At 55.1% G+C, this 13,234-nt stretch overlaps 1 protein-coding gene across 2 annotated transcripts in view; it reads right to left on the bottom strand.

Moving 5' to 3' along the window:
• RAF1 (Raf-1 proto-oncogene, serine/threonine kinase) overlaps positions 1 to 11,730 on the bottom strand; it is a 62,420-nt gene extending 50,690 nt beyond the window's left edge. The window contains exon 1 of one of the 2 annotated variants that reach the window (XM_075321256.1): positions 11,464 to 11,730. In XM_075321256.1, the coding sequence (XP_075177371.1) occupies positions 11,464 to 11,670 (207 nt within the window). In that variant the 5' untranslated portion in view covers positions 11,671 to 11,730. The remainder of the gene's footprint in view (positions 1 to 11,463) is intronic. The other variant, XM_075321258.1, reaches the window with a different exon arrangement.
• Between the last annotated feature and the right edge of the window lie 1,504 nt (positions 11,731 to 13,234).

Raw genomic sequence — 13,234 nt, 5'->3', positions numbered from 1 at the left:
CCCACACACACACACCCCGGCCACCAGAAGCCCCCCACACACAACCGGCCACCAGAAGCCCCCCCCCACACACCAGCCACCAGAAGCCCCCCCCACACACACCCGGCCACCAGAAGCCCCCCCACACACACCGGCCACCAGAAGCCCACACACACACACCCCGGCCACCAGAAGCCCCACACACACACCCCGGCCACCAGAAGCCCCCCCCCCCACCGGCCACCAGAAGCCCCCCCCCCCCACACACACCGGCCACCAGAAGCCCCCCCCCCACACACACCGGCCACCAGAAGCCCCCCCACACACACCGGCCACCAGAAGCCCCCCCCACACACACCGGCCACCAGAAGCCCCCCCCCCCCCACACACACCGGCCACCAGAAGCCCCCCCACACACACCGGCCACCAGAAGCCCCCCCCACACACACCGGCCACCAGAAGCCCCCCCACACACACCGGCCACCAGAAGCCCCCCCACACACACCGGCCACCAGAAGCCCCCCCACACACACCGGCCACCAGAAGCCCCCCCACACACAACCGGCCACCAGAAGCCCCCCCCCACACACACACCGGCCGTCCTGTCCTGCACAGCGGCTGGAGAGCTTCCTCCGTCCTGCACAGAGCCCCCCGACACGTGATCCGGCCCAGACAGCAGGTGCCGCTGCGGAGCTGTGCGCAGAGCAACGTCTGACGTTGCCTCCAGACCAGGGCCTTTAGTACAAGCCGCCATCGCAGACCAGCTTTTAGGGGTATTTTCCTATTTAATGGTCAAAATCAAGCAGTTGCGAGAGAAGCGGGCAACATCCGCGACACTGAAGCAAGGCGCAATGCTTCTGCTCCATTACTCCGCGCTACAATGAGGCTCTCCCCGGGGCCGCAGCGTCTCCATAACTCCCACGCACTTCTATGGGAGGCAGGGGCAGAGCGCAGCAGCTCCTCACTTCCGCTCCTCTATCTCTGAAGTCCTCACATTCTGGTGCTGCTGAATAAACTCACATAAATGTGGGGATAACCTGATACATAATCTCTGGGGAAGCGCATTCTAGAGAACGGAGGCAGCACAGGAGAAGTGCTGGAGACGGGAGCAGGAGGGTCACATTATCAGGCTGGGGGTGTGCGACGCCTCACTGCCGCCCATCCTCCTCTATTCTGCCCCTCCTCTGAGGTAAATTACATGGAAGGTAATCAACGTGCATCACATGAGGAGTGCGGGGGAAGGATCCGCCGGAGGAATAGGGGAGACAATCAGCAAGCAGAGCTATCTTCTCAAGACACGTGGACGCTCATCCCTGCTGAGCGCTCGTGTAGGGGGGGCCATCATCACCAAATACAGGACACGTGTGCAGACGCCACTGAACCACCACGGATGAGCAGTCACCACCAAATACAGGACACGCGTGCAGACGCCACTGAACCACCACGGATGAGCAGTCACCACCAAATACAGGACACGTGTGCAGATGCCACTGAACCACCACGGATGAGCCGTCACCACCAGATACAGGACACGTGTGCAGACGCCACTGAACCACCACGGATGAGCCGTCACCACCAGATACAGGACACGTGTGCAGACGCCACTGAACCACCACGGATGAGCAGTCACCACCAAATACAGGACACGTGCAGACGCCACTGAACCACCACGGATGAGCAGTCACCACCAAATACAGGACACGTGCAGACGCCACTGAACCACCACGGATGAGCAGTCACCACCAGATACAGGACACGTGTGCAGACGCCACTGAACCACCACGGATGAGCAGTCACCACCAAATACAGGACACGTGCAGACGCCACTGAACCACCACGGATGAGCAGTCACCACCAAATACAGGACACGTGCAGACGCCACTGAACCACCACGGATGAGCAGTCACCACCAAATACAGGACACGTGCAGACGCCACTGAACCACCACGGATGAGCAGTCACCACCAAATACAGGACACGTGCAGACGCCACTGAACCACCACGGATGAGCCGTCACCACCAAATACAGGACACGTGTGCAGACGCCACTGAACCACCACGGATGAGCCATCACCACCAAATACAGGACACGTGCAGACGCCACTGAACCACCACGGATGAGCAGTCACCACCAAATACAGGACACGTGCAGACGCCACTGAACCACCACGGATGAGCCGTCACCACCAAATACAGGACACGTGTGCAGACGCCACTGAACCACCACGGATGAGCCATCACCACCAAATACAGGACACGTGCAGACGCCACTGAACCACCACGGATGAGCAGTCACCACCAAATACAGGACACGTGCAGACGCCACTGAACCACCACGGATGAGCCACAACATTTCCTCTCCCAAACATTTAATTTCCACCAAATTCTGGGTTATGTAAATTGGTTTGCTGGCGTTTTCTACGGGACGCGTCTTCTTACATTTCCATACAGGACACCAGGAATGAGGGGGCGACGTGCGCCCTTCCCCGGCACGAGCCGCGCATCCGAAGGCCTAAAATTCAGCGCTGCTTGTGCCGCTCTTCCAAGAGCAAAAATAGTCCTAAAAGTGTCGTTTTATAGTTCTGCTTTATTATTAACCTGCTTTTTTAAAGGTAATCCATCCCAATATTGTGCTTTTTCAGTTATTAATCTGGGCATAAAGGTGAGATTAGCCGCCGGATGCCTCCTGGATGAGGGGTGGATTATATCTTCTGGGCTATTGGGCGCGCTGCCTGGGAAATCCACGGCCTCCGGTCACAGGACTCCTCCTCCCCTCCTCTTCCCTGGTGTCTCTAACATCAGGAGCGCAGCCGGAAATCTGTCCCTCCCTGCACTGTGAAGCAGCAGTGACTCCCCGGTGCCTGCACATTCTGCCGTCCCTCCCTGCACTGTGAAGCAGCAGTGACTCCCCGATGCCTGCACATTCTGCCGTCCCTCCCTGCCCTGTGAAGCAGCAGTGACTCCCCGGTGCCTGCACATTCTGCCATCCCTCCCTGCACTGTGAAGCAGCAGTGACTCCCCGGTGCCTGCACATTCTGCCGTCCCTCCCTGCCCTGTGAAGCAGCAGTGACTACCCGGTGCCTGCACATTCTGCCGTCCCTCCCTGCCCTGTGAAGCAGCAGTGACTCCCCGGTGCCTGCACATTCTGCCGTCCCTCCCTGCCCTGTGAAGCAGCAGTGACTCCCCGGTGCCTGCACATTCTGCCGTCCCTCCCTGCCCTGTGAAGCAGCAGTGACTCCCCGGTGCCTGCACATTCTGCCGTCCCTCCCTGCCCTGTGAAGCAGCAGTGACTCCCCGGTGCCTGCACATTCTGCCGTCCCTCCCTGCCCTGTGAAGCAGCAGTTACTCCCCGGTGCCTGCACATTCTGCCGTCCCTCCCTGCCCTGTGAAGCAGCAGTTACTCCCCGGTGCCTGCACATTCTGCCGTCCCTCCCTGCCCTGTGAAGCAGCAGTTACTCCCCAGTGCCTGCACATTCTGCCGTCCCTCCCTGCCCTGTGAAGCAGCAGTTACTCCCCGGTGCCTGCACATTCTGCCGTCCCTCCCTGCCCTGTGAAGCAGCAGTGACTCCCCGGTGCCTGCACATTCTGCCGTCCCTCCCTGCACTGTGAAGCAGCAGTTACTCCCCGGTGCCTGCACATTCTGCCGTCCCTCCCTGCACTGTGAAGCAGCAGTGACTCCCCGGTGCCTGCACATTCTGCCGTCCCTCCCTGCACTGTGAAGCAGCAGTGACTCCCCGGTGCCTGCGCATTCTGCCGTCCCTCCCTGCCCTGTGAAGCAGCAGTGACTCCCCGGTGCCTGCACATTCTGCCGTCCCTCCCTGCACTGTGAAGCAGCAGTGACTCCCCGGTGCCTGCGCATTCTGCCGTCCCTCCCTGCACTGTGAAGCAGCAGTTACTCCCCAGTGCCTGCACATTCTGCCGTCCCTCCCTGCCCTGTGAAGCAGCAGTGACTCCCCGGTGCCTGCACATTCTGCCGTCCCTCCCTGCACTGTGAAGCAGCAGTGACTCCCCGATGCCTGCACATTCTGCCGTCCCTCCCTGCCCTGTGAAGCAGCAGTTACTCCCCAGTGCCTGCACATTCTGCCGTCCCTCCCTGCCCTGTGAAGCAGCAGTGACTCCCCGGTGCCTGCACATTCTGCCGTCACTCCCTGCACTGTGAAGCAGCAGTTACTCCCCAGTGCCTGCACATTCTGCCGTCCCTCCCTGCCCTGTGAAGCAGCAGTTACTCCCCGGTGCCTGCACATTCTGCCGTCCCTCCCTGCCCTGTGAAGCAGCAGTGACTCCCCGGTGCCTGCACATTCTGCCGTCCCTCCCTGCCCTGTGAAGCAGCAGTGACTCCCCGGTGCCTGCACATTCTGCCGTCCCTCCCTGCCCTGTGAAGCAGCAGTGACTCCCCGATGCCTGCACATTCTGCCGTCCCTCCCTGCCCTGTGAAGCAGCAGTGACTCCCCGGTGCCTGCACATTCTGCCGTCCCTCCCTGCACTGTGAAGCAGCAGTTACTCCCCAGTGCCTGCACATTCTGCCGTCCCTCCCTGCCCTGTGAAGCAGCAGTGACTCCCCGGTGCCTGCACATTCTGCCGTCCCTCCCTGCACTGTGAAGCAGCAGTGACTCCCCGGTGCCTGCACATTCTGCCGTCCCTCCCTGCACTGTGAAGCAGCAGTGACTCCCCGGTGCCTGCGCATTCTGCCGTCCCTCCCTGCCCTGTGAAGCAGTAGTGACTCCCCGGTGCCTGCACATTCTGCCGTCCCTCCCTGCACTGTGAAGCAGCAGTGACTCCCCGATGCCTGCACATTCTGCCGTCCCTCCCTGCACTGTGAAGCAGCAGTGACTCCCCGATGCCTGCGCACAGTAAAGCTGAAGCCTGTGCCCAGGGCAGGGCAGAAGGCGCAGGATTTCCGGCTACGCTCCCGACCTCACAGGGACCGCTGGTGAATGGACGGAGAGGACAAATCCTGTTTAACCTTTGTCAGGCTGCATAATTTTGCCAAAATTTCTCGACCCCTAATCTCGGAAGGGGGTGGAGATATTTTATTGAAATTTGGCCAATATATTCTGGACCAAAACTGCTGAGAGGTCACGAAATTTCAGCCCTCTACGGCTTTTCAAAAAAAAAAAAATTATTGCAATTTAAAAAGGGAATAGTTACAATTGTACCTATTCAGCCGGACGTCGGCTGCTCTTCCGGGCACCACACCCCCCATAGGCAGAAAGCTGCCAATCAGTGGTGGGGTTACAGAGCTCAGCATTCAGAGAACTGCAGCAGATAAAACGGAGTTATGAAAACTGCGGCAGGCAGCCCAGTAAGCGGCATCACGAGAGGGGGTTTCTGCCCTACATGATGCTGCTCTCAGATTACAGTCCTCTGGTGCAGGGTATCCTCAGGCCCTGCCGTCAGGGGTTAGCACCTCTCCATATTTCACCTCTCCGGCGTCACACATCGGACGTCTTCTCATTCAGAAAGTGAAAACAAACTGGTAAAATCCCCACGGGAGGCGCTGGGTGTCACTTTCCCTTTAAGACGACTAAACGTTGCGATCACAAATGAATATCTGTTACGTGACTTTGTGCCCGGCGCCACCTGTTCTGTCACCTACAAGTCCGGACCTGTCCAGTCAGCTCTTACAGCGCCACGTCCTATTCACACACGCCAGAGAGGTATAGGAAGAAAAATAGTAATGGATACGCACCATAAAAGGGATCCATCAGCAGGTGTTTGTTATGCAATCTGAGAGTAGCATGATGTAGGGGCAGACACCCAGATTCCAGCCATATGTCACTTACCAGGCTGTGTGCTGCAATTTTGATATAATCAGTTTCATCCACAGCAGATTATCACTAGAGAACTAAGTATACATGGTCCAACCTATCCCCACCACTAACCCCACAACTTTCTGCCTATGCACAGTGTACACAGAAAGCTGCCACAGTGGTGTGGGCGGGGTTACACACACCAAGCTGCCAGTCACTGGTGTGGGCGGGGTTACACACAAAGCTGCCAATCAGTGGTGTGGACAAGGTTATACACACAAAGCTGCCAGTGGTGTGGGCGGGGTTACACACAGAAAGCTGCCAATCACTGGTGTGGACAAGGTTATACACACAAAGCTGCCAATCACTGGTGTGGACAAGGTTATACACACAAAGCTGCCAGTGGTGTGGACGAGGTTATACACACAAAGCTGCCAATCAGTGGTGTGGACGAGGTTATACACACAAAGCTGCCAATCAGTGGTGTGGACGAGGTTATACACACAAAGCTGCCAGTGGTGTGGACGAGGTTATACACACAAAGCTGCCAGTGGTGTGGACGAGGTTATACACACAAAGCTACCAGTGGTGTGGACGAGGTTATACACACAAAGCTGCCAATCAGTGGTGTGGACGAGGTTATACACACAAAGCTGCCAATCACTGGTGTGGACAAGGTTATACACACAAAGCTGCCAGTGGTGTGGACGAGGTTATACACACAAAGCTGCCAATCACTGGTGTGGACAAGGTTATACACACAAAGCTGCCAATCACTGGTGTGGACAAGGTTATACACACAAAGCTGCCAGTGGTGTGGACAAGGTTATACACACAAAGCTGCCAGTGGTGTGGACGAGGTTATACACAGAAAGCTGCCAATCAGTGGTGTGGACAAGGTTATACACACAAAGCTGCCAGTGGTGTGGACGAGGTTATACACAGAAAGCTGCCAATCACTGGTGTGGACAAGGTTATACACACAAAGCTGCCAATCACTGGTGTGGACAAGGTTATACACACAAAGCTGCCAGTGGTGTGGACGAGGTTATACACACAAAGCTGCCAATCAGTGGTGTGGACGAGGTTATACACACAAAGCTGCCAGTGGTGTGGACGAGGTTATACACACAAAGCTGCCAGTGGTGTGGACGAGGTTATACACACAAAGCTGCCAATCAGTGGTGTGGACAAGGTTATACACACAAAGCTGCCAGTGGTGTGGACGAGGTTATACACACAAAGCTGCCAATCAGTGGTGTGGACGAGGTTATACACACAAAGCTGCCAATCAGTGGTGTGGACGAGGTTATACACACAAAGCTGCCAGTGGTGTGGACGAGGTTATACACACAAAGCTGCCAGTGGTGTGGACGAGGTTATACACACAAAGCTGCCAGTGGTGTGGACAAGGTTATACACACAAAGCTGCCAGTGGTGTGGACGAGGTTATACACACAAAGCTGCCAATCAGTGGTGTGGACGAGGTTATACACACAAAGCTGCCAATCAGTGGTGTGGACGAGGTTATACACACAAAGCTGCCAGTGGTGTGGACGAGGTTATACACACAAAGCTGCCAGTGGTGTGGACGAGGTTATACACACAAAGCTGCCAGTGGTGTGGACGAGGTTATACACAGAAAGCTGCCAGTGGTGTGGACAAGGTTATACACACAAAGCTGCCAGTGGTGTGGACGAGGTTACACACACAGCTGCCAATCAGTGGTGTGGACAAGGTTATACACACAAAGCTGCCAGTGGTGTGGACAAGGTTATACACACAAAGCTGCCAGTGGTGTGGACAAGGTTATACACACAAAGCTGCCAGTGGTGTGGACGAGGTTATACACACAAAGCTGCCAGTGGTGTGGACGAGGTTACACACACAGCTGCCAATCAGTGGTGTGGACAAGGTTATACACACAAAGCTGCCAGTGGTGTGGACAAGGTTATACACACAAAGCTGCCAGTGGTGTGGACAAGGTTATACACACAAAGCTGCCAGTGGTGTGGACAAGGTTATACACACAAAGCTGCCAGTGGTGTGGACAAGGTTATACACACAAAGCTGCCAATCAGTGGTGTGGACGAGGTTATACACACAAAGCTGCCAATCAGTGGTGTGGACGAGGTTATACACAGAAAGCTGCCAATCACTGGTGTGGGCAAGGTTATACACACAAAGCTGCCAGTGGTGTGGACGAGGTTATACACACAAAGCTGCCAGTGGTGTGGACGAGGTTATACACACAAAGCTGCCAATCAGTGGTGTGGACGAGGTTATACACACAAAGCTGCCAGTGGTGTGGACGAGGTTATACACACAAAGCTGCCAGTGGTGTGGGCGGGGTTATACACACAAAGCTGCCAATCAGTGGTGTGGACGAGGTTATACACACAAAGCTGCCAGTGGTGTGGACAAGGTTATACACACAAAGCTGCCAATCAGTGGTGTGGACGAGGTTATACACACAAAGCTGCCAGTGGTGTGGACGAGGTTATACACACAAAGCTGCCAGTGGTGTGGGCGGGGTTACACACACAAAGCTGCCAATCAGTGGTGTGGACGAGGTTATACACACAAAGCTGCCAGTGGTGTGGACGAGGTTATACACACAAAGCTGCCAATCAGTGGTGTGGACGAGGTTATACACACAAAGCTGCCAGTGGTGTGGACAAGGTTATACACACAAAGCTGCCAATCAGTGGTGTGGACGAGGTTATACACACAAAGCTGCCAGTGGTGTGGACGAGGTTATACACACAAAGCTGCCAGTGGTGTGGGCGGGGTTACACACACAAAGCTGCCAATCAGTGGTGTGGACAAGGTTATACACACAAAGCTGCCAGTGGTGTGGACAAGGTTATACACACAAAGCTGCCAATCAGTGGTGTGGACGAGGTTATACACACAAAGCTGCCAGTGGTGTGGACGAGGTTATACACACAAAGCTGCCAGTGGTGTGGGCGGGGTTACACACACAAAGCTGCCAATCAGTGGTGTGGACGAGGTTATACACACAAAGCTGCCAGTGGTGTGGACGAGGTTATACACACAAAGCTGCCAGTGGTGTGGACGAGGTTATACACACAAAGCTGCCAATCAGTGGTGTGGACGAGGTTATACACACAAAGCTGCCAATCAGTGGTGTGGACGAGGTTATACACAGAAAGCTGCCAATCACTGGTGTGGGCAAGGTTATACACACAAAGCTGCCAGTGGTGTGGACGAGGTTATACACACAAAGCTGCCAATCAGTGGTGTGGACGAGGTTATACACACAAAGCTGCCAGTGGTGTGGACAAGGTTATACACACAAAGCTGCCAGTGGTGTGGACGAGGTTATACACACAAAGCTGCCAGTGGTGTGGACGAGGTTATACACACAAAGCTGCCAGTGGTGTGGACGAGGTTATACACACAAAGCTGCCAATCAGTGGTGTGGACGAGGTTATACACACAAAGCTGCCAATCAGTGGTGTGGACAAGGTTATACACACAAAAGCTGCCAGTGGTGTGGACAAGGTTATACACACAAAGCTGCCAGTGGTGTGGACAAGGTTATACACACAAAGCTGCCAGTGGTGTGGACAAGGTTATACACACAAAGCTGCCAGTGGTGTGGGCGGGGTTACACACACAAAGCTGCCAATCAGTGGTGTGGACGAGGTTATACACACAAAGCTGCCAGTGGTGTGGACGAGGTTATACACACAAAGCTGCCAGTGGTGTGGGCGGGGTTACACACACAAAGCTGCCAATCAGTGGTGTGGACGAGGTTATACACACAAAGCTGCCAGTGGTGTGGACGAGGTTATACACACAAAGCTGCCAATCAGTGGTGTGGACGAGGTTATACACACAAAGCTGCCAGTGGTGTGGACAAGGTTATACACACAAAGCTGCCAATCAGTGGTGTGGACGAGGTTATACACACAAAGCTGCCAGTGGTGTGGACGAGGTTATACACACAAAGCTGCCAGTGGTGTGGGCGGGGTTACACACACAAAGCTGCCAATCAGTGGTGTGGACAAGGTTATACACACAAAGCTGCCAGTGGTGTGGACAAGGTTATACACACAAAGCTGCCAGTGGTGTGGACGAGGTTATACACACAAAGCTGCCAGTGGTGTGGACGAGGTTATACACACAAAGCTGCCAATCAGTGGTGTGGACGAGGTTATACACACAAAGCTGCCAATCAGTGGTGTGGACGAGGTTATACACAGAAAGCTGCCAATCACTGGTGTGGGCAAGGTTATACACACAAAGCTGCCAGTGGTGTGGACGAGGTTATACACACAAAGCTGCCAGTGGTGTGGACGAGGTTATACACACAAAGCTGCCAATCAGTGGTGTGGACGAGGTTATACACACAAAGCTGCCAGTGGTGTGGACGAGGTTATACACACAAAGCTGCCAGTGGTGTGGACGAGGTTATACACACAAAGCTGCCAGTGGTGTGGACGAGGTTATACACACAAAGCTGCCAGTGGTGTGGACGAGGTTATACACACAAAGCTGCCAATCAGTGGTGTGGACGAGGTTATACACACAAAGCTGCCAATCAGTGGTGTGGACGAGGTTATACACACAAAGCTGCCAGTGGTGTGGACGAGGTTATACACACAAAGCTGCCAGTGGTGTGGACGAGGTTATACACACAAAGCTGCCAGTGGTGTGGACGAGGTTATACACACAAAGCTGCCAGTGGTGTGGACAAGGTTATACACACAAAGCTGCCAGTGGTGTGGACGAGGTTATACACACAAAGCTGCTAGTGGTGTGGACGAGGTTATACACACAAAGCTGCCAGTGGTGTGGATGGGGTTACACACACAAAGCTGCCAATCAGTGGTGTGGACAAGGTTATACACACAAAGCTGCCAGTGGTGTGGACGAGGTTATACACACAAAGCTACCAGTGGTGTGGACGAGGTTATACACACAAAGCTGCCAGTGGTGTGGACGAGGTTATACACACAAAGCTGCCAGTGGTGTGGACGAGGTTATACACACAAAGCTGCCAGTGGTGTGGATGGGGTTACACACACAAAGCTGCCAATCAGTGGTGTGGACAAGGTTATACACACAAAGCTGCCAGTGGTGTGGACGAGGTTATACACACAAAGCTACCAGTGGTGTGGACGAGGTTATACACACAAAGCTGCCAGTGGTGTGGATGGGGTTACACACACAAAGCTGCCAATCAGTGGTGTGGATGGGGTTACACACACAAAGCTGCCAATCAGTGGTGTGGATGGGGTTACACACACAAAGCTGCCAATCAGTGGTGTGGATGGGGTTACACACACAAAGCTGCCAATCAGTGGTGTGGGCGGGGTTACACACAGCTCAGCATTTCGAGCTCTGCTAAATCTGCAACAGAGAAAACGGACTCATCTGCTGCACCCAGTAACTGACATTGCTACTCTGCCCCTGCATCATGCTGCTGTCACATTACAGGGGTAAAACCTGCGGACATATTGCTTACAGTTGTCTCCTGGGAAGCCATAATGAAGGCGCCGTTCTCCGTGTCGTCCCCGGCCGGACCCCGGACTCGTGCGTTTCACAGGTTTCCAGACCTGGACAGGGTCCTATAACCCTGGAGCTGTGGATTCGGGTCAGGACACCTCCGGTCCGGTCCGTGCACCGCTCCGGGGTCTGATAGAAACTTATGTCCTAATGCCCGTCTGTAATATAGCTATAGCGCAGCATATGCTGAACTTACCACCGTCCTCTGCTTATTGGGCAGGTAGACGCGGATAGTGCTGCTCGCCTTCGAGGGGTCCGCGAGCTTCCCATCATCCGATGCCCTCCGCTGATACGTGAACTGCTGCATAATGGTGGGAGACATGCAGCTAGAGCCATCGAAGACAGAGTCCTTCAGGCCAAAGCCATTGCTGATCTTCATCCACGCTCCCTGAATGTGCTCCATCAGAGGTCACTGCCGCCGCGGGGAGTCTACGAGGAAAAGGAAACCATCAGTAAGTAGCGTCACACAGGAAGGTAAAACGTGGCTCAGTGGCACCACTTACCTTTACCCATTGTAACTGATAGCCGCGTATGTAGGACGCCATGTACCCGAGTCTACTGGCCACTACCAGCAAATAACCTCCGACCAAGCGGAGAGTCAACTGGGAGCAGCAGAGTGAGCTCAGCCGTGGTGCAGGCTGCTGGGATCACTAGCACCGCACCCCATGGCCACTACCAGCAAATAACCTCCGACCAAGCAGAGAGTCAACTGGGAGCAGCAGAGTGAGCTCAGCCGTGGTGCAGGCCACCGTCTGCTGCGGTCACTAGCACCACACCCCATTGTGGGGTCATTCATGGGATCGGCTGATGAAGACGACTCCTGTCACTACGTCCTATAAGAGCATACAGATATTACAGAGCGGGGTCCGGCACAGGAAGCCCCTTCATCAGACAGAAGACTCCATTCTGGGCTCTACAGTGACTCTCATATTACCTACAAGACTATGGCCACCATGAAATCAGCAGCCACAGCCGCCCCGCCGCAGAGAGCCATGTGCGAAGACTGGCAAATAGGGGGCTCCTTCCACAGCGGCCGCCCCGCAGCAGGGCCCCCCACAGCAGGGCCCCCCCACACTGGCCGTGTGCATTACAGGCCGGGGATTGTGGTGCTTTCAATACGCGCTGTCCGCTCGCACCACAGCCGGGATTGCAGAGGGTTGCAGAGTATTGCAGAGGGTTGCAGAGGATTGCAGAGGGTTGCAGAGGGTTGCAGAGGGTTGCAGAGGGTTGCAGAGGGTTGCAGAGGGTTGCAGAGGGTTGCAGAGGGTTGCAGAGGGTTGCAGAGGGTTGCAGAGGGTTGCAGAGGGTTGCAGAGGATTGCAGAGGATTGCAGAGGATTGCAGAGGATTGCAGAGGGTTGCAGAGGGTTGCAGAGGGTTGCAGAGGGTTGCAGAGGGTTGCAGAGGATTGCAGAGGGTTGCAGAGGGTTGCAGAGGGTTGCAGAGGATTGCAGAGGATTGCAGAGGGTTGCAGAGGATTGCAGAGGGTCGCAGAGGGTCGCAGAGGATTGCAGAGGGTTGCAGAGGGTTGCAGAGGATTGCAGAGGATTGCAGAGGATTGCAGAGGATTGCAGAGGATTGCAGAGGGTAACGGCCGTCACTTTGCACACGTCGCTAGGTGCAGGATCCGGAGACAAATCTGCAAGTTCCTTAATCACAGAGTGAAGGAGCTGCGCGGGGCGACTTCTTCCTTCCTGATATCAGAGAACACCATCTGCACCAAACACTGCAGCCCCATGTAAGAAAGCAAAGAGCAGGGAGAAGAGCCGTCCTGTACATGGATCTGCCAAGAATCGCCCCCAATTCTCATATGTCCAGCGCAGCTCGGGGGGCTCTGCCCTCATGGAGGAGATACAGCTGTGCATGGAGACCGCTGCCGGCCACAGATGGCCCCCGGTATGGAGAGTGATGAGACGCTGGGGAATTATATTCAAAGTAACTCCCCGGGCCGCAGCAGAGCCGTGTGCA

Source organism: Anomaloglossus baeobatrachus, chromosome 8 (assembly GCF_048569485.1).
Source record: "Anomaloglossus baeobatrachus isolate aAnoBae1 chromosome 8, aAnoBae1.hap1, whole genome shotgun sequence".
Taxonomy (NCBI): domain Eukaryota; kingdom Metazoa; phylum Chordata; class Amphibia; order Anura; family Aromobatidae; genus Anomaloglossus; species Anomaloglossus baeobatrachus.
Note: the sequence above shows the minus strand (reverse complement) of the source record. Positions and strands in the feature narration are given on the sequence as shown.